This window comes from Erythrolamprus reginae, chromosome Z, assembly GCF_031021105.1.
Source record: "Erythrolamprus reginae isolate rEryReg1 chromosome Z, rEryReg1.hap1, whole genome shotgun sequence".
Lineage (NCBI taxonomy): Eukaryota > Metazoa > Chordata > Lepidosauria > Squamata > Dipsadidae > Erythrolamprus > Erythrolamprus reginae.
The window spans coordinates 134242211-134264916 of NC_091963.1; the positions used below are offsets into that span (position 1 = coordinate 134242211).

Consider the following 22706-nt stretch of genomic DNA (forward strand, 5'->3'; position numbering starts at 1 on the left):
TCTGCCTTCAATTATAAATTATAAATTCAAGAGCAAGGATTGTCACGCTTTTAATCTCTGCAAGGTGTTTTAAGAGCGTTTATAAATATAAATATTATCTTAGCAGTGTTGGAAAAATAATACAAGGGCTCAATAGATATTTAAAAAAATTTAAAACCTCTTTGTTTATAAAATATGACTGGAAAACATTGTAGCTGCTTTCCTGTTCATAACCTTTCAAACTTGTTGGAACTACAACATCCAAGATTCTTTAGCTAGGCCATGCTGTCAGGGAATTCTGGGAGTTGCAGTCCCAGAATATCTGGAGAACATCAGTGCAGTGAGCTGATATACAGATGGAAGAAGCTAAGAAGCTAATCTAAGTTGGGAGCTGATGTACAGCTCCTACGGTCTTTCTTTGAAGAAGAATGTAAAGGTAGTCCTTAACTTTCTTAATGAGTGGGCAACAAAGTGGCAAATTCGAAACCTACAAATCCTTAGTTTTTTGACTCAAATGCATTTAAACCTAAACAAGTGCAAAGTTATGCACATCGGGGCAAAGAACCCCAATTATACCTACCAACTGATGGGGACCAAACTTTCTGAGACAACCCAAGAAAGGGATCTTGGGGTTTTGGTGGACAGCTCAATGAAGATGTCAACCCAGTGCGCAGCAGCAGTTAAAAAAAAAAAATAAGCAAATTCCATGCTTGACATGTTTAGGAAGGGAATCGAAAATAAGTCGGTAATTGTTGTATTGCCTCTGTACAAATCAATGGTGAGACCACACTTGGAGTACTGTGTACAGTTCTGGTCACCGCACCTCAAGAAGGATATAATGGAACTGGAAAAGGTGCAAAAAAGGGCAACAAGAATGATCAAGGGAATGGAGCATCTCCCTTATGAAACCAGGTTGCAACACCTTGGTCTCTTTAGCCTTGAAAGACGGCGTTTAAAGGGTGACTTGATCGAAGTGTATAAAATCATGCATGGGGTAGAAAAGGTGGATAGAGAAATTCTTTTCTCTATCACACAATACTAGGACGACGGGGCACTCCCTAAACTCACAGGTAAGAAAGTGAGGACAAATCAAGGGAAATATTTCTTCACCCAGAGGGTCCTTGGTTTATGGAATTCACTTCCAGAAGAGTTTGTGACAGCTGACAGCCTGGAGAGCTTCAAGGCAGGATTGGACAGATTCATGGATGCCAAGTGTATCAGTGATTATTGAAACGGATGTCCATGTGCTGCCTCTATGTTGGTTGAGGCAGGCAGGATCCCCTTGAGTACCATTTGTTGGGGGTCAAGGGAAAGGGGGGGGGTTGCCTTCTCTTTCTGCTCAAGATCCCCATGGATAATTGGTGGGCCAATGTGTGACGCAGAATGCTGGACTCGATGGGCTTTGGCTCTTCTTATGTTCTTATGTTCTTTCATTTAGTGACTGGGCATTACTTTCTGGGTGACCCCCGTACCTGGCAATGGGCACCTATTTACGAAAATTGCAGCATCCTGAGGTTTTATGATAACCCCACTTTCTCCTTCTTTTCCTTCTAACAAACAAAGCCAGTGTATGAAACAAGGTTTTGCTTAATATTCTGTGTGATTCAGACTTAGCAACTGCTAACATGTTGTAAGCCGCCCTGAGTCTAAAGAGAAGGGTGGTATAAATAAATAAACAAACAAACAAACAAACAAACAAACAAACAAACAAACTGTTTCACTTAGCCACCATGGCAAAAGAGGTTATAAAACTGGGCCTGGCTTGTTTAACAACCGCCTTGCTTGGCGACAGAAATTCTGGTCCCAGCTGTGGTGGTAAGTCAAGGATTATCTGCATTGGCTCATTGCCCAAACAGAACCTTATGATCCAGGTGATAATGTTCTGCTTGTGCCATTCTGATGTCATGATCAGCAGAACTTGGTGGTTCTCCTTTTTCCTCATGCCGCTCCTAGGATTTTCCTCATTGTTCTTCCTGGTATGGATTCCCACCAGAATCTGGGCCTGCTTACAATGTGACCCAGAGTTTAAGAACAATATAGCTAAGCTCCGGACTGACCTCGTTCCGAAAAACATACGGGACACTCGCTTGAAGTCACGGGCGGAAGTCCTGCTCAGAGGCCTTGAGGGGGATTTCTTCCTGCATTATGCCACTAGCCAGTTTTCAGGATTGGCAGGTACAACTCTGTAGTCCTTTGCCTCTGTAATCCTTTGCCTTCTGGGCCTTTCATCCAAAGCAAGGGCCCAGCCTTGGTAAATTTAAGATTTGTGGACTTCATCTCCCAGAATTCCCCAGCCAGCCTTGCTGAATTCTGGGAGTGGAAGTCCACAAGCCTTAAAGTTGCCAAGGTTGGACATTCCTGATTTAAAGGCTGTTTGAAGAATTGTCTCTTGTCTATTTTGTCCACTCAGCTCGCCAGGATGGGAAGGCAGAGTATGTTGCAGGTCCTAGCAATTAGGAATGTACACAGTGGTTCTCAACCTTTCTAATGCCGCGACCTCTTAATACAGTTCCTCATGTTGTGGTGACCCTCAACCATAAGTCTAGCACCAATTCTCCTAACAGAGCTTTAAGCTGATTGGCAGGAAGGTCAGAGGGACACCCCCCACTGCAAACACCTGATTGGTTGGATTGTAAAAATATGTTCCAAGGCGCCGGAATAGAAGCTTTAGTTCCAAACACCATGTGAAATTTATTTTTTCACATGGTGTTAGGTGACTCCTATGAAATGATAATTCAACCCGGCCCTCAGGTTGAGAACCAGAGACTAGTGAGATCACAAAAAGTGTCTTTTCGGTAGTGGTCCCTTCTCTACAGAACATCATTCCTCCTGAGGTATGGTTGGCCCCCCTACCCTGTTGCTTTTTTGAAAGATCTAAAACATGGTTTAATTAGCAATCATGGGGACCCCAATAGTGATAGAGCTGATTAAATGTCTGCTTTGATTGTATTATTGATCCTATGGGGGTGGTGCTGTTTTTTTTAAATTAGATTTTTTAATTATATCTTTGAAATTTTTTTTTAAAAAAATTGTAACCCGCCTATCAGCACCTTGATGTATGTTGGGCCCCTATATAAATCTGTTAAATAAATAAATAAATAAATAAACAAACAAACAAACAAACAAACAAACAAATAAATAAATAAATAAATAAATAATCAATCAATCAATCAATCAATCAATCAATCCAATCAAATAAATAAATTGAAGCCCCTTTGCTTCTATACAGCAATGATTAAAATGTCTTTCTGCGCACTGATATGGTTTGCAGCTAGGAAAATCGTTCAGTCTGCCTACCCTCTTTCATTAAATTGTGAATTGCAGTGCAGGTTGTGAATCACTTTATGAAATGTAGCACGGGGCGCTCACGGAGGCTAGTGGCATCACGGTTGATATACAGTATCTTCCAGTGAAGGGCTACCAACATTTTTACTACCACACTGTGGGTGTGACTTATGCAAGATGCCCTGCATTTTCTTTCAGCATCTTTCAGTGCAAATTGGGTGCTGTTCTGTCGGGATCTCTGGTAGGAGCCTCCCGAAAATTCAAGGGTACAAATTTCAGACACACACACGTTTGAAAATTCAAAACAATGTGTGCCATCCTTTACTATGCCGTTAGCAACCCACTACTGATTACGACATTTGCAGCATGGTCATGTGATCAAAATTCAGATGCTTGGCAACTGAGTCATATTTTTATAATGGTTGATGTGTCCCAGGGTCACATGATCTCCTTATGCGACCTTCTGACAAGCAAAGTCAATGAGGAAACCAGATTCGCTTTAACAACTGTGTTACTAAGTTAACAGCTGCAATGGTTCGTTTAACAATGAATGGCAAGAACAGTTATAAAATGAGACAAAACTCACTTAACAACTGTCTTGCTCAACAACAGAAATGTGAGGTTCAATTGTGATCGTGTGTCGAGAAGCACCTGTAATTATATTATCCTAAAACACAATAACACTGCCAGGAGTGAACCCCAACATTCCTCTTCTATCATCACATCTTTCATCTTTCTTTTCTTTTCTTAGTTTTTCCCATCACACCCCTTCTAAAAATAAGATCAGGAACAGGAGTGGAGGAAGTAGAGAAGGGAGATTTCATTTATTCATGATGTTGTATTTTGGGAGTTTCTGTCCTTGGGACAATAAATTTGCACCTAGTGACTCATTCCTGGAAATACAGCTAGTTAGAAGAATTTATTCTAAATATTATTATAATTAAATTAATATTTATTAGTCAATACATTATTTTTCTCCCTGAATGGTCTGATTTCCCTCAGGCTGCATCACTGCAAGAGTCTTCCCCCCTTGCTATTAAAATATAAATAAATCTGCCATTATGTTAATATTTCATAGTCATCTCCCTCCCTCCCTCTCTATAAATGTCTTTATAAAGTTTCAACATCATGCATTAAAATACAAAGGAACATAAATAAAAAAGAGAAAGGAATGACAAAACCCATGGAAAGTGCCAAAAACCCTACATCTGACAAATATACCATTTTTTCTTTGTACAGAGATATTAACAATACTAGAAACTGGGAGACAGTGAGTTCTAGTTTTGCCTTAAGCATGAAAGACAGCTGGGTAACTTTGGGCCAGTTGTTCTGTCTCAATCCAACCTACCTCACAAGGTTGTCGTGGGGAAAATAGATGGAAGAAGGAATATTATGTATGTTTGCTACCTTGAGTTACTTATAAAGTAACAAACGTGGAGTAGAAATCAAATAAATAAATAAATACAACCACCTCTCTTAATTTTAAAGTAGTTAGCTACCGTATCTTACAGATTTTGTAAAAATATGCTGCACCATATTGAATGAATTTTTAGTGCAACTAAGGGCCGGAGAGAGAGAATATAACTGAAAACAGCTAAAAAAATAATTAAACAAAAGTACACTAATACAGGCAATTGTAACAGTTGATATAAAAAGTATGTTACAATGCGGGAGACCATTCACCAACTGGTGTCTAATTTTCACAGCAGCTGCACAATATTTAGCTGCAACCTGAATTAGAAAAAAATTACAATGGGGGGAAACGATGAATATACAGTGATACCTCGTCTTACGAACCCCTCGTCATACGGACTTTTCGAGATACGAACCCAGGGTTTAAGATTTTTTTGCCTCTTCTTCCAAAATATTTTCACCTTATGAACCCGCCACCGCCGCTGGGATGCCCCGCCTCCGGACTTCCGTTGCCAGCCGAAGCGCCCGTTTTTGCACTGGTGGGATTCCCCTGCTGGGAATTCCCCTGCAGCATCGCCAAATCCGGAGATGGGGTTTCCCATGGAGGGGAGCCTCAGGGAAATCCCACCAGCACAAAAATGGGCATTTCAGCTGGCAAAAGGGATGAATTTTGGGCTTGCACACAATAATTGCTTTTCCATTGATTCCTATGGGAAACATTGTTTCGTCTTACAAACTTTTCACCTTATGAACCTCGTCCTGAAAGCAATTAAGTTCATAAGACATGGTATCACTTTATAAGCATTGTCAGATCTTCCAGGATACTGATGTAAAAGATGAAGGATATAGGTACCATATTTTTCGGAGTATAAAATGCACCGGAGTATAAGACACACCTTAGTTTTTGGGGAGGAAAGTAGGGAAAAGAATCAGGTATTCATCTGGCTAGCAGCCTTAGTCTGGTCAGCTTCAAGACATTATTTTATCCCCTGGTTAGGGCTTTAAAAAAACTTAATTGGAGAGAGTAACAATGAAAGAGCTTGCAAGCCAGTAAGAGCTGGGAAGTTCATTAGCACCTTGTTAGGGCTGGAAAGAAACATTTTCAGAGCAAGTAGAGCAATGAAAAAAAGCCTGCCAAGACTTAAGGCTGGAAAAACATTATTTGGAGAGAGTAACAATGAAAGAGCTGGGAAAATTATTAGCACCTTGTTAGAGCTGGGAACAAAGCTTTCAAAAGCTACATTCAGAGTATAAGGCGCACCCAAAATTTCAGTCTCTTTTAGGAAGGAAGAAGCTGCATCTTATACTCTGAAAAATACGGTATTACAAATATCTCTACAGATGGGTCAATAAAATAACACATGCTGTTATTGTTTCAGGTTCTAGCTTATTATTTTATTTCTGTCGATCACAGCTGATACTTTTAGCAGCTTGCAACCATTAAAATCCAATAAAATATCCATGGGAGGAACATGAATCAAAAAGAAACAAAGAATACACAATAACATTCCTCATTCAAAAATCCTTTTGGAAAAAGCATCAGCCACAGGCAGTTCTTTGGTCTCCAATTTGGGTGTGTCTAATGCAATTCAACTATAATTTTCCCCCAACCCTGCAAATAATGATTACTAGACTGGAGCTCTGCTGAGTGAATTGGTGCTGAAATCTATGGGACGAATAAGTGAATCATCGTCATATCCCCAGGGATTTTAGCAGGTCTAAAGCACTCTAACAGACAATTTTTCCTCCCTTAATGTAACCCAACCTTTGTTGCGATGACAGGTGGAAATAGAAGCATTAAAACAAATTGTCTTGTTTTGTGGCTGCTGGGTTTTTTTTCTGTGGGAGGGAAAACAGACAGGTAGGTCTGGCAAATCATAGCTTAAGATCAAGGCAAGTTGGAAGGGTCCTTGGACCGGAAGACCTCCAAGGTCTTCTATCACTATTATCAGGTGCAAAGAATCAGGACCATTAACCAAGTTGCAGATATAGAATATTTATTCACGCCTGTATGCAAGAATGTAACAGCACTGCATTGCAGCTAGATAAGGGTCCACAGAATTTGTGGGCTGAATCTGGATCTTTTATGGCAATGCAAGGATTCTAAACTCATGACTCATTTAATTCCACCTCCCCAGCTCTGCCTGCTTTTGTCCTATATCTATGACTCCATAGAAGCAGAAGGTAAAACTGTGACTGGAGGGAATTCTTGTGGTGCTCTAAATCAGTGTTTCCCAACCTTGGCAACTTGAAGATATTTGGACTTCAACTTCCAGAATTCCCCAGCCAGCGAATGCTGGCTGGGGAATTCTGGGAGTTGAAGTCCAAATATCTTCAAGTTGCCAAGGTTGGGAAACACTGCTCTAAATAACGCCACTAACAGACAGGAAGCAGCAGGTGAAGCTAGGAAAAATCTCATCAGATATATGTTCAATTAGCACAGGTGCCTCCCAAGGCTGTGTACTCTCACCACTTCTCTCTATGCACTAATGACTGCATCTCAAACGAACCATCTGTTAAACTTCTGAAGTTTGCAGACAATACAACAATGATTGGACTCATTTGAGACAATGATGAATCCGCATACAGACGGGAGGTTGAACAACTATCCTTGTGGTGTGACCAGAACAATCTAGAACTGAACACACTCATAACCATAGAAATGGTGGTAGACTAGGAGAAACCCTTCCATCCTTCCACCTCTCACAATACTAGACAACTCAGTATCAACAGTAGAGACCTTCAAATTTCTAGGTTCTGTCTTATCTCAAGACCTAAAATAGTCACCTAACATCAAAAAAGCACAACAAACAATGTTCTTTCTGCGCCAGCTCAGGAAACTCAAATTGCCCAAGGAGCTGCTGATACAGTTCTACAGAGGAATCACTGAGTCTGTCATCTGCACCTCTATAACTGTCTGGTTTGATGCTGCAACCCAACAAGACCGACACAGACTTCAGAGGATAATCAGAACTGCAGAAAAAACAATAGCTGCCAACCTGCCTTCCATTGAGGACCTGTATACTGCACAAGTCAAAAAGAGGGCGGGGAAAATATTTACTGACCCCTCACATCCTGGACACAAACTGTTTCAACTCCTACCCTCAAAACGTCGCTACAGAGCATTGCACACCAAGACAACTAGATACAAGAACAGTTTTTTCCCGAATGCCATCACTCTACTAAACAAATGATTCCCTCAACACTGTCAGACTTTTTACTAAATCTGCACTTCTATTCTACTAGTTTTTCTCATCATTCCTATCACCCATTTCCTCCCACTTAGGACTGTATGACTGTAACTTGTTGCTTGTATCCTAAGATTTTTATTAATAGTGTTTCTTCATTGCTTATTTGACCCCTATGACAATCATTGTGTTGTACTACATGATTCCTGACAAATGTATCTTTTTCTTCTATGTACGCTGAGAGCATATGCACCAAGACAAATTCCTTGTGTGTCCAATCACATTTGGCCAATAAAAATTCAATTCTATTCTATTCTATAACATAAAGTTTTGCTGATTCTGTAAGAACGAGGTCAGACTATTCTGCTCAGAATCCCACATTTCACTCCAGGAAAATAGGAGGTGGAAGAAGTATGATGTATGTTCACCTCCTTGGGTTACTTATATAGTAATCAAAGTGAGATGAAACCTAATAGATAAAAACAGGAAAAGGAGACAGACATAGAAACTGGTATACAGTGTTCCCTCAATTTTCGCAGGTTCAAACTCCGTGAATAGCCTATACCACGGTTTTTCAAAAAATATTAATTAATACCTTGGTTTTTCCCACCCGATGACGTCATACGTCATCGCCAAACTAATAAATTTTGTAAATAAATAACAAAAAAATAATTATTGTTAATAAATATGTTTATAAATATCAGGATCACTAAGTGTCTTATTCAATGGTGAGTACCAGTAATAATGGTGAGTAAATGGTTGTTAAGGGAATGGGAAATGGTAATTTAGGGGTTTAAAGTGTTAAGGGAAGGCTTGTGATACTGTCCATAGCCAAAAATGGTGTATTTACTTCCGCATCTCTACTTCGCGGAAATTCAACTTTCGCGGGCGGTCTCGGAACGCATCCCCCACGAAAATCGAGCGAACACTGTACATGAGGACAGGAAACATACATTGATAGAATTATCTACCTGGGAGTTAACTGAGAATTAAGGTGGGCTAATATTCACACCAAAAAATTCATTGAAAAGATGAGTTTTTAAAGAGCAATTTGGGACAGCCAGTTTGGCCTAGCGGTTAAGGCACAGAGCTAGAAAGCAGACAGATCCTGAGTTCAGGTCCTGCCTTAGCCATTAAAGTCAGCTCAATGACGTTGGGTTGTTGTTATTAGGAAAGTGTGTTGAATGTGTTCACTGACTTGAATGAGTTATTTAAAAAATCTAGATGGGAAATAAATGAATGAACGAATGAACGAACGAATGAATGAATGAATGAATGAATGAATAAATAAATAAATAGAAAGTGTTATTTTGCAAGATGTTAGATGTCTGGAAGCTTGGTAAGAAAATTGTATCCTTTAAGCTTTAAGCCGTACAGGAATGATAGGAAAAAAGCTCCCCCCGCCCTCCCCAGCTTTATTCAAGAGCTCTTCTAAATGTACCATCAAACTTGAAAATGTGCTTGGGAAAATATCTGTGATTTTTTAATGCCATTTTCCACTGCTCTGAGGAGAGGAATGCAAACACTGTGAAGGTTTCACAGTCTGAGGCTGCAAATTGCATGCACCCCAAATTTGGCGGGGTGTTACACAAAGAGTAAATACAGGTAAACAATTTGGGCATTTACCAAATTTTCCACCAAAGAGAACTATTCATAAATGGGAGGTGAATAATTAATTTCATATGCTTTAAGATATTTAATTTAATTTGTCTGTTTGAATTTAAATTAATGTATTTTTAATTTTCTTTTTTAATGTTTAAATTTTAATTTATTTTTAATGCTTAATTAATTTAAATTTAATTTGAATGGTTAATTAAATTAAATTAAATTCAATGCATAAATCATTAAATTAAATTAAATTTAGAGTGTCTTGCATTGCACACAGATAATGTGTGTGACTTTAGCCTAAGAAACTTGTGCATCTCTGCTATGATCTTTAAAAAAACCCAAACCACCCCTGAGAATCCTAGCTATTTTCATGTCCTTTGTATTTATTCCAGCTAAGATTAAGTCTTATTCTTTCCTTCCCAAAGTTTCCTCCACCACTAAAATGTGGCCCACCTCTGAGTTGTAACATACCCCACCTTTAAAAACATAATTAAAAATTGATCCCCCCACCACCTTTTGTGACTGTCTCTTATTCTCTTCTTTTCAGTTAAAGCAATGGTTGATGCCTTGATCCAAGAGGTGAAGGTCACAATAGAAAAACTACTACAAACCAAACTTACAGGTGAGAATCCCAGCAACAGTTATACATATATCTCTATCATCTATTTATCCATTATCTACAAGCTTGTATGTCTATGTATATCATCTACATGTCTGTCTATCTGTCTGTCTGTCTGTCTGTCTGTCTATCTATCTATCTATCTATGTATCTATCTATCATCTATCGATCATATCATATCATATATCATATCATATCTGTCTTTCTTTCTGTCTCAATCCTTCCATCATCTATCCATCATTATCCATCTATGTCTGTCCATCCATCTATCCATCATCAATCCATCCATTCATTCATTATTCATGAAACCATCATTTATCATCTATCTGATTTTCTGTCCATCATCATTTATCTATCTATCTATCTATCTATCTATCTATCTATCTATCTATCTATCTATCTATCTATCTATCCATCCATCCATCCACCATCTGTCTGTCTGTCTGTCTGTCTGTCTATATCTACCATTTTATTTATTTATTTTTATTTGTTTTGTCATGTATGTATGGGTGGTATACAAAGATATAATAATATTTTTGTACCTACGTGATACTAGTAAAGAGAAACATTAGGACAGGGGACAGAAGGCACTCTGGTGAACTTATGCACGGCCCTTACTGACCTCTTAGGAATCGGGAGAGGTCAACAGTGGATAGTCTAAGGGTAAAGTTTTGGGGGTTAGGTGATGATACTACAGTGTCTGGTAGTGGGTTCCATGCATCAACTACTCAGTTACTGATGTCGTATTTCCTGCAGTTGAGTTTGGAGCAGTTTACTTTAGATTTGTAACTGCTGTGTGTTTGTGTGTTGTTGTGGCTGAAGCTGAATCTATCCTCCAGTCTTTCCCTTTCGAATAAATTAATTCTTCAGTTCTCTCGTGTGTGCGCATGTGCTATGCGCATGCGTCCCAGTGTGGTTTTGCTTCTGCTCATACAGAGGAAGAAACCATGCTGAAATCTTGTGAAGGGTCGTGCACATGTGTGACATTTCGGTGATCTTTTTGCTTCCATGCATGCGCAGAAGCAAAACATTCACCAAAATATTTCTTGCATGCACATCCCCTCGCAAGATTTTGTTTCTGTGCATGCACACGAAGCAAAAATACGGAAAAATGAAGAAAAAAGATGGCGGAAAAAACAGGGCTGGCACCATAGTGGCCACGTGCAAATTGAGCAATCTGGCGGCCACTATCGGTACGCCGTCCCCTACCATACAGATAATCACACACTGGTGCTTATGGCCATTTTTCACCCCATTGCAGCATCCCACGTGTTATGTCTCTGCCCAGTGACTGTTAGAGAAATAGCCATTGGGTATTCCTGTCACTGGGTAGGGACAATTCTTGGCGGGAACATTATTGTTTGCCAATTGGTAGATTTACTATTGGGGTGGAGTATAAAAGAGCTGTCACCAGCCTAAGTTACCTGAGTTCGTTTTATTGCTTGTATCGTTCGTTCTCCATGCTGGACTTAATAAACCACAGTTAATTACCCAGCCATGTCTCCTACCTAATACCACGGTCATGAGATCAAAATTCAAATGCTTTGTATTTCTGCAGATGAGGAACTGCTGGACAAATTGGTGGAATTCCGGAGAGAGACAACCATGAAACTCAAGAAAGCCTTAAAGAGGCACCAAGTAGAAGGTTTTGGATCTTTCCTAATTTCTGCTCATCTGCTTTAGGAGGTTTTTTTCTAATCTGAAAATCTTGTCTGTCCTTTCTTTTGTTATTTCATAGTAGAAGGTATGGAATCAGCTCCCTCCAGAGATTCGCACTGCCCCCACCCTCCTCGTCTTTCGCAAGAGCCTCAAAACTCATTTATGTTGCCAGGCATGGGGCAATTAGATCAAGCCCCCTTCCTCTGTTTACGAGATGTAATGTGTGGTTGTGAATGAATTGGTTGACTGTTTTTTATTATATATGGGATTTTAGTAGTAACTTTTAATTAATTAGATTTGTTGTGTTGCTTTTGTACCCTGTGAGCCGCCCAGAGTCTTCGGAGAAAGGCAGCATACAATAATAATAATAATAATAATAATAATAATAATAATAATAATAATAATAATAATGATAAATAATAATAATAATAATAATAATAATAATAATAATAAATAATAATAATAATAATAATAATAATAATAATAATAATAATAGTAAAAAGCAATAAAATGTGTGATTGTAATACTAGGAAGATTAGAACGCCTGGTAAGGATTAAGTTGAGCTGGTGTCAGTGCCTCTATCTTGGGATGCCTCTAAGAGATTCTGTTGAGGCTTTGTTTTGAAGAATGTATTTCTAACACATAAACTGTAGTAGCAGCAAAACTCCAGCAAGCATTGGCCATTTTCATTCATCTTCCCAACACCAAATTGACCTAAATGAGTCCCAGCGGCCGCAAGAGTCCCAGCAGCCGATTAGGTCCCACAGAGTTGGCCTTCTCCAGGTCCCATCAATTAAACAATGCCATCTGGTGGGACCCAGAGGAAGAGCCTTCTCTGTGGCGGCCCCATCCCTCTGGAATCAACTCCCCCCAGAGATTCAAATTGCCCCCACCCTCCTCATCTTCCGCACGATGTTAAAGACCCACTTAGGTCACCAGGCGTGGGTGGATTGATTCCCCCCTACTTTGCTGATTATAACACTTGAGAATGGTAAGATTGTGTAGTATTGGTTGTTTTTTTAATATTAAGGGGTTTTAACTTCAGTTTTACTAATATTAGTTTTGTACCACTGTTTATTGTATTTTATTATTGTTGTGAGCCGCCCCGAGTCCTTAGAGAGTGGCAGCATACAAATCTAATATATTATTATTATTATTATTATTATTATTATTATTATTATTATTATTACTATTATTATTATTATTATTATTATTATTATTATTATTATTATTATTATTATGTCAGTACAACACAGCAAATGAGATCACTATGCTGGATTTCGTATTTCATCACCAGTCGGGCACTTACCAAGCACCTAGGACTGTGTGATGTAGTGGCGAATTATGTTTGCCAATCCCAGTAAAGCGGCCTATTGCAATTGACAGATGGAGATTTTGTCAATTCCAATGGTTTTCAAATGTCCGCTGAGATCCTTTGGCACTGCGCCCAGCGTGCCAAGTACCACTGGGATCACTTTCACTGGCTTATGCCAGAGTCGTTGCAGCTCGATTTTTAGATCTTCGTATTTCACTAATTTCTCTAGCTGCTTCTCCTCAATTCTGCTGCCTCCTGGGATTGCGATGTTGATGATCCATACTTTCTTTTCATTATTATTATTATTATTATTATTATTATTATTATTATTATTATCAGCTCTGACACTGGCATTAAAATCTCCAAGGATAAACAGCGATTCTTTCTCAGGAATTTTCTTGATACTGGTGGCCAGATTGTCATAAAATTTGTCTTTAGATTTTCTACTGAAGAGTTTTGCCTCATTTAATGACTTTTGTTGCCACAGTTATCAAGTGAATCATTACAGTTGTTAAGTTAGTAACACAGTTAGGTGAATCTGGGTTCCCCGTTGACTTTGCTTGTCGGAAGGTCAGAAAAGGTGATCACATGACCTCAGGATACTGAACATAAATACATCTCAGTTGCCAAGCATCCGAATTTTCATTACATGACTATGGGGATGCTGCGAGCATTTAAAAAAATGTTCGTGTGACTTTTTTCAGTACCATTGTAATTTTGAACAGTCACTAAACAAATAGTTGTTAAGTCAAAGACTACCTGTACAAACCTTTTCTCATTGTTACACACAGCGATGGGCTCTTACGGTACAGTCAGGTACGCAGAACCGGTAGAAAAAAAATGATTTTTTTTCTTCTTTTTTCCCCTCTGGGCTCTGGGTATGTTTTTTCTATCACAGTAAATGAGGTTGAATGTGTATAATTTTAGAAGAGCTGTGCATTGTGTGTATGCATGTACATACACATATAGTTTATATAGTAGATAATGTATATTTTTGTGCCCCGGTGTGTAATATGTATGTACACATATGGCATACATAAATAGAATTAAACAGCATATTTGGGGTGTTCAGTAATAGTAAATAGATAGGTAAATTGTATCTCTGTGAGGCGAGGAGAGGCCAGGCACCCAAACCCTAACTCAAACTCTTGACGTGAGTGACGTCAAATTGGCCACCTTTAAGCCAGTCACATAATTTTAAGCCACCCCCCATCACATGATCACCAAGCCACTCCCACCTGGTCATATGACCAGTAAGCCACACCCAAAAAATAAGCCATTGCTCACAGTGTGGAAGTAAAAACTTTGCAGCCCTTCACAGGTTACACAGACCAAAAAGGTGTAAAAGCTTCATAATTTGGTTCTGTGGAACTGTAACATTTGGTGCTGCAACTGAAGGGAATGTGGGAACAATTTGGATGTGAAGGGGAAAATATCTACGGAGGATGTATCATTGGAGGCATGGGCATTCATTTTTGGAATCTCTTTCCTTGTAGGTTGCGATGCAGAAACATGTGGTGAGTTGCTCGGTTTTAAGTGGGTGGGTGGAACAAGAATCTGCCAGATAAATCTGCCTTGCGTGATTGAATAATGAGGAAAGGATGTGGCTTGGGAGGAACTCAGGGGTGGCCCCTGAGGGATCAAGGCAAAAAACCCAGAAGTGTGTAGGAAATTATCTTGCACACATGTGGATCAAACAGTGAGAAACCACAACAGAGCAACAAAAGGAAGAAAGAATTACTGGAGGGTAACAGGAGGGGGAGCCGATGCATCTGAGCTTCATTAGCTTTCCCCAACATGGTGCACTTTAGATGTGGAACTTCTAGAAATCCCTGACTTCGTGGTTAGTATTTTTAATATTTAGTATTAAAATATTTTAAATATTTTTCATTATGGTCACAAAACAGAATATTGGGTTGGAGTAGGTTGAACAAGGTGGAGAATTGACCCAATGATTGACCCATCTATGTGTCCGCCCCATTAGATGGGTCAGACCAGGGAATCAAGAGCTGTGGTGGCGCAGTGGTTAGAAGGCAGTACTGCGGGCTAACTCTGCTGACTGTCAGCAATTCGATCTTACCGACTCAAGGTTGACTCAGACCTCCATCCTTCTGAGGCTGGTAAAATGGGGGTCCCAATCATTGGAGGCAACATATTGAGCCTGTAAACGCTTAGGGAGGGTTTATAAAGCACAATCAAGCAGTATATAAGTCTAAATGCTATTGATAAGGAAGATTAAAACTACTTTTATTGAGATTTTGACTTCAAAACAAATTCCTTGTGTGTCCAATCACACTTGGCCAATAAAATTCTATTCTATTCTAATTCTATTCTATTCCATTCTAAAACAGAATTGTACAAGTTGAATGGTGATAGACTGCTCCCCTCGTCCTTTATTTTACTTTATTGAAATAGGGAGGTGTCTGCCGATACCACTTCTAAACGTTATCTCATTTTTCAAGATTCTTTCAAAAAAATATGGCTCCTTTGCCTAGGTCAATGATGGCGAACCTTTTTTGGCTTGGGTGCCAAAAAGGTGTGCGCGCATGCGATAGCATTCATGTGTGTGTCCACATCCATAAGGCAATGCCCTTCCCACGCACATGCACACAATCCCCCACACTGTCCCCCCTCCCCCCCGCATGCACATAGACCTCACTGAAGCCTCCGGACTTCTGGTAGGCCTGTTGGGCTGTTTTTCGCCATCCCCAGTGTTCAGGAGGCTTTCCTGAAGCCTGGGGAGAGCAAAAACAGCCAAAAAGAAGGTCGAAAATCAGCTGAGTAGCGCACACATACATGCTGGAATTCACATAGAGCAGTGCCTCGGGTGCCCTCCGATATGGCTCCGCGTGTCCCCCGTGGCACCTGTGCCATAGGTTCGCCATCACTGGCTTAGGTAATTATTCTTGCATTTGCCTGTCAAAATCTTTACCTTTCTTACCTTATACATTTTGTGCAGCAGGGGTGGGTTCCTTTTATCTTTTCCTACGGGTGCGCATTGCAATGTTTTGCCAGTGTGCTCTCGCTACATGATTTCACTTTTGCGCATGCTCAGGGGGATTATTTTAATTCCATGTATGCTCAGAGAGCCAAAGAAAATAGCTGAAAATTACCAAAAAAAAATGGTGGCACACAAAGACAGCACTGAACCCGTTGCCCCAAAATTGCATCATCGGTGGACCACTACCGGAATCACACTGGTAGGATCCCACCCCTGAAGTCTAGCCAAGGGTTGACTCTAAGGAAATGTTTGTAAATAGAGGCAGTTCAGACCAAGGTCTAGGGCGCCACATTTGGGAAAGGGAACTGAATTCTAGAGGTACAAATAGTCCTCAATTTATGACCACTTGCTTAGCAACTATTCAAAGTTAAAACAAACACACCCTTAGGTTATTTACAATTACAGTGGTACCTCTACTTAAGAACTTAATTCGTTCCGTGACCAGGTTCTTAAGTAGAAATGTTTGTAAGTAGAAGCAATTTTTCCCATAGGAATCAATGTAAAAGCAAATAATGTGTGCAAACCCATTAAGAAAGAAATAAAAGCTCGGAATTTGAGTGGGAGGAGGAGGAGGAAGAAGAGGAGGAGGACAGTCACTGCCGAAGGAAGAAGGTGAGGTGAGGGGAATCAAAAAAATTCAAAACTTTAAGGCTTAAAAAAAAAGAGGGAGTCTGAGGTGGCGAGGAGGAGCACACACCTCCCATACACCCGGCATGAGGCTGCCTCCCATACACTGCGCCAGAGAGAGAAACCCAGGCAGGCAAGAGGGGGGAATCTCCTGCTTCTTTGACCGAAAGACGGCTGCTGCTGCTGCTACCTGCTTCCTCTTCCTTCCCATGCTGAAGGGCTCCCCTCTCCACTCGCTCGCTCACTTTCTAGCCAGCGCCTTTCCTTCACTGTGGTGACTCCTCGCTTTGGCTGAAGCCAAGTTGATTGGCTGGGGCGAAGTGTCCCCTTTTGCCTTTCCGCGTCCAGACACTCCGGGAAGCAACCTCACGCTGGGTGTATGGGAGGCAGCACGAGTGAGTCACCACAGCCAAGTGTTTTATTCCCTCTCCAAGTGCCCAGAGAAAGGAAAATGCTTTGTTCCCTCTGGATTGCCAAAGCCTCTTTAAGCGCCACCGAAAGGCTCCTCTGGCAGCCGAGAAAAGCCCAAGATGGCCAGGATTAAAGGGAGAATGACAGGAAAATGTCCGAGTCTTCGTGCCGCTCTCAAATTTCCTGGGAAATTTTTCCGGGCTCGGGTTCTTAGTAGAAAATGGTTCTTAAGTAGAGGCAAAAAAATCTTGAACATCCGGTTCTTATCTAGAAAGGTTCTTAAGTAGAGGCGTTCTTAGGTAGAGTTACCACTGTACCTGGAACTAGTTCTGAAGTGCCAATGATTGAACCATCTCCAGGGTCACATGATGGAATTTTAGGGGCTTGGCGAAATGGCCTTTTACAATGTCCTGCAGTCAAGTGACCACCATCACTTACTTTCATTTTTAGCATCATGCCTGTAGCGAACCAAAGCAGCATAACAGTTTGTTTTATGACTGCAGTGTTTGCTTTAGACTGCCACAAAAAAGGTTATAAAATCAGCTTAGTAATTTGACTGATCTGTTTTATAATTGCCACAATTTGCATTCTTGACGGACAAGCTCTCAGGTTCATAAGATTGTGAAACTTCATGTTATATCTTTCACCCTGCTTGATTCATTGGAATGTTGCTGGATATTCTACAGGACTGAAAACCTGGATGGGTGGATGATTTAATTACCTTAAAAAAAAACCTCCCCAAATACCAAAAAATCCAATTAATACCAAACCCAAATCATAAACAAACAAATGTACAAATAGCAGACAATAATAAGCAAAACATACAAAAGAACAAATTATGAGCAGTCTTGATATATTTTCTATTGGTCAATATTAAAAGAAAGAGGGGAAAACATTTCTTGTTCAAAGATTAAAAAAACAGGTGAACTTCAATCACATTATTGCAGTTGCCACCTTGAATTTTGGACTCCATTCTATGAACAGCCGTGCAGTTTTTTATAACATAAATTCAGCACAGCCCTTTCTCAAGTAAATGACAGAGTCCTGGCTAAATTTGTTTTATTTTCTTTGTGATTGACTGGGACCATTAATAAATGTGCTATGCCCATTTGTTGCATGAATCGGGGTTAGAGCAGGTAGGTTATCTTGATATATTCATTTCTCGTGTGGCAATTTTAAAAGTCAATTTCTTGCACATTCTATCCACCCATACCCTTGCAGGATCACTGACATATAGAGTAATTAATTGCAGAAGATGCCAACCAACAGCGGCATACTGCTTGTCACTAAGTCAGTGCTTTGGTAAGTAAATTTATTTATTTATTTATTTTTTTATTTGTTTTGTCCAATACACAATAATACACAATGAAGATTATAGAGCAGTGTTTTTCAACCAGTGTACCGTGAGACATGGTCAGGTGTGCCGCAAAGAAGGAAGCTCAGGTTCCGGTTTCGCAACTTTTTGCTGAGAGTGAGTGAGAAAGAGAGAGAGAAAGAAAGCAAGAGAGAGAAAGAGAAAGAGAAAGCAAGAGAGAAAGAAAAGAGAGAGAGAAAGCAAGAGTGAGAGAAAGGAGGCAAGAGAGAGAGAGAAAGAAAGAAAGAGAGAGAGAGAGAGAAAAGTAGAGGAAGGGAGAGAGAGAGAGAGAGAGAGAGAAATGAGCAAAAAGGGAAGGAAAAAAGAGAAATGAGAAAATGATTGAGGCAGAGAATGACAGGAAAGAGAGAGAAACAAAGGAGAGAGAGAAGTGACTCTTGATTTAAAGCATATGATAAAAAGCACCCAAAGAATAAGAGAATAAAAAACCCCAGCCCTCACCTTTTTTTGGAAATAGTTCAAGAGTGTGTATACACACACACACACACACACACACACACACACACATACAAGGGTGGGGAGGAGACAGGAATGGAAAAAGAGAGGAGAGTATCTTAGGGTGTCATTTTGGTTGGTGGTGTGCCCCAGGATTTTGTAAATGTAAAAAATGTGCCGCGGCTCAAAAAAGGTTGAAAATCACTGTTATAGAGGATATAATCAGGTAGAATGTATTAAAGGGGGAATAGAGGAGAAAATAAAGGAGTGAAATATAACTATGAGAGAAGAGCAGAAAAAGATATAGGTATAGAAGAGAAGATATATGAGAAGTTTGGACTTAAGCTACCAGTAGTCCTCATTTCCCAACTGTTTGGACAGCAACTCCATAACTAAATGAAGCTGTCGTAAAGCGAAATGTCACATGAACATGCTGACTTACAATCAGTGATGGGCTCCTACGGATATGATCAGGTTCACAGAATCGGTAGAAAAGTTTTGGTCAGGTATTTTTCCCTTCTAGGTTCTGGGTATGTTTTTCTTATCACAGTAAATGAGATTGAATGTGTATAATTTTAGAAGAGCTGTGCGTGTGTGTGTCTGTGTACATACACTGTTGTGATTCAGCCTGAGGCTCCTCAGGGACCGGCTGGATCTCTGCCGGATCCAAGCCCAGAGGAGGAGGACAGTGAACAGGAGGGGGAGGACCAGGCAGACGGGGGAGAGGAACGTCAGGAAGAGAAGGAGGGATAGCAGCCTGAGACCCCCGGGGGGGGGGGGGCTCTCCCCAGCTAGTAGCCTGGATTCATTGGATGAAGACGCACAGGCTATAATAGACATGAGGCAGCGACGTGCAGCTCAAAGACGGGGCCAATTAGAAAGATATTTCCATCCCTGAATTGGCAACAGCTGGGTTTGGGTGTGGTTCTCCTCAGCAGGGTTGAAAAGGCAGGCCCGCCCTTACAGTCTTGTGGAGAGTTATCAACTAGGAGTCCTGTGACCTTGCTTCGATTCTCGGCATCTCTGATCTTGGCTTGTGGCCTAGAAGTCTGGAAGACTTGGGGGAGGCGTGGGTTTTATTATCTCCAGCGTTGTTTTTGCCAGCAAGAATCCTGTTTTATTGCCTGGCCTTCATGAAACCTCTGTGAAGCTTCATAGTGTTCCTGTCTGTAAGAACAGTTTTTGTTACCTGTGTTTGCTTTGAAGTATATAAACTGCCTTTGCTTTTTACCAGTGTGTCTGGCTACTCTTTTTGGTTGGGGTTTGCGTCTGGGGGGACCCAGACAGAACAATACACATAGTTTATATAGTAGATAATGTATATTTTTATCTGCCTGTGTGTAATATGTATGCACACATATAGCATATATACATAGAATTAAATAGTATATTTTGGATGTTCAATAATAGTAAATAGATAGGGAAATTGTATCTCTCTGAGGCGAGGAGAGTTCAGGCACCGTAACCTTAACCCAAACCTTTTAAGGCATCCCTGGTCACATGATCATCAAGCCACTCCCACCTGCTCACATGGCTAGCAAGCCACATCCACAAAATAAGCCACGCCCACTGTGCGATAGTAAAAAATTTTGCAGCCCTTCACTGCTTAAAATGTGAGTTCCAGCTGCAGTTATAGTTCCAAATTTTATTAAGTGCAATGTCACATAACTGAACATCACCTGACTCCGATTCTCAACTTCCTGGAGGTTTCCCCATTGACTTTGCTGGTTGAAAGCCAGCCATAAAGATTGTCTGCAAATGTTTCAGAGAATGACTGAAAAACAGGATTTGGTTCAAAGCCTGTTGTGTGTTGTCTTGATCAGCAGAGGGCAGCACTTACAATTGTTTTGTGAATATAACCAGACTGCCATTTTAAAATACTTTGCATGCTATAGCAAAATAACATGCCAGCATAAATTGTCCTGCCCTCACTGACAAGGCCTATTTTGCTCCAGTAATTAATCTGCCGAGTTGTACTTATTATTTTAATGGGGAATCCAATTCAATAATTCAATTGGTGGATTTGCTTTTCTTTGTTTCCCCTTGCGACATTTCATCCCTGATAGCAAAAATAACCATCAATTGCTCTCTTTAATGTATAGTGGAACATACCTGGGCTAATGTAGATTGGTGCTTATAAAGTAGCTGGTATAAATCACCTCTCAAATTGTCTAACAAGTCACAGCTGAGAAATACTTTAACAGGCAAAATTTTTGTAACATAATTGACTAGCAATAAAACTCCTACTGAATTGTAGTTTAATTGTGTTAATTGTAAAAACCATATTTTTAAAAAAATTGGACCATCCAACTTGGAGCAAATATAAAATTAACTATAGCATCAAAGCAGTTAGATGCGGACACAGTATAAAAAATAGTTAACAGGACACAATGATGCTATACATAATAAGCAGATAAGGAAGAGGTCAGGGAGATTTTTAAACATTTGAAAATTTATAATGTACTACAGTGTAATTTTGTTTTGCACAGTTATTGTTGGAGGGAAGGTTTTGAGGCACCCTAATATATCCATCTGACCACGTTAAAAGAGTGCAATTCTTCAAGTCTGAACTAACTGTTTTATAATGCTTTTTGGTAATAATTAATAATAATAATAATTTATTAGATTTGTATGCCACCACTATCCGAGAACTCCAAGCGGCTATGTTATCTGATATACACTGTTCAAAAAAATAAATAAAGGGAACACTTAAACAACACAATATAACTCCAAATAAATCAAACTTCTGTGAAATCAATCTGTCCACTTAGGCAGCAAAAGTGATTGACAATCAATTTCACATGCTGTTGTGCACATTCAACTTTGTACAGAACAAAGTATTCCATGAGAATATTTCATTCATTCAGATCTAGGACATGTTATTTGAGTGTTCCCTTTATTTTTTTGAGAGTATATATAATATATATATCAGATTGGTATATAATATTATCTGATAATATTATATACCAGTCCTACAACCACAGGTGGTATTTGCCGGTTGTCCCAAACTACTCAAAATTTCTGCTATCGGTTTTCCAGAACCTGGTGAATTTCACCGCTGGAAGAAATAAATGAGGGTTGCTTGGAGTACTTTAGCTCTGGGAAGGAGAAGTGATTGTGCTTTGCTGTTTTAAACACAAATCTTGGCTCTTTATCTTCAGTTGATAACCAAGAGCGCCTGGCCCTTCGCTTCGGGGAACCGTTGGTGGATCCCGACATTGCTCGAACTGGAGTTGCCATTGTCCTGTGTATGGGCGGAGTGTTGTTCCTGGTAATTATGGGCTCGTAAGTATTGCAAACAGCTTGCCATCCCCATAGAAAGCAATTTTTAGTTTAAAGGTTTAAAATTTTCTTCCATACTGTGCGTTGAAATTTGATGAAAAAGTTCACATAAGACTTTTGAACATGAGAACAGAAATGTTTACGCTCTCTGGGCATATCAAAAACAATTTGTAAAACATGGTACTCTTCACAAGAAGACACATCAGACAGAAGCTAAAGAGCAGATTAATATACTATTACAAGACCTCCCAATCCTACGCTAGCTAATCTAGCGTGGTAGGTTATAACCTACAACAGAGGTACACAGAATTCCTGCCTAAATATGGTCTACATCCTGTTTCCTTTCTCCTAAACATGAATAGTACCTTATATGGTTTATCATATGTTCTTAACATACAAATTGGGTAGACAGTCCCTTCCACAAGAGCAGCAGACGCTTATTTTCTTATCACAAAACTTAAACAGCAAACACTTATCTTGTTAAACTAGAACCTAAAACAGCAGACAC

General features: G+C 39.9%; 1 protein-coding gene across 1 annotated transcript; it reads left to right on the top strand.

Moving 5' to 3' along the window:
• The first annotated feature begins 1919 nt into the window (after positions 1 to 1919).
• On the top strand, positions 1920 to 22205 carry IZUMO2 (IZUMO family member 2). The gene is made up of 6 exons (XM_070727554.1): positions 1920 to 2154; positions 10021 to 10095; positions 11651 to 11737; positions 14564 to 14584; positions 18328 to 18408; positions 22078 to 22205. The coding sequence occupies exons 1-6, from the start codon at positions 1920 to 1922 to the stop codon at positions 22203 to 22205; spliced, it is 627 nt and encodes a 208-aa protein (XP_070583655.1).
• The last annotated feature ends 501 nt before the right edge of the window (positions 22206 to 22706 follow it).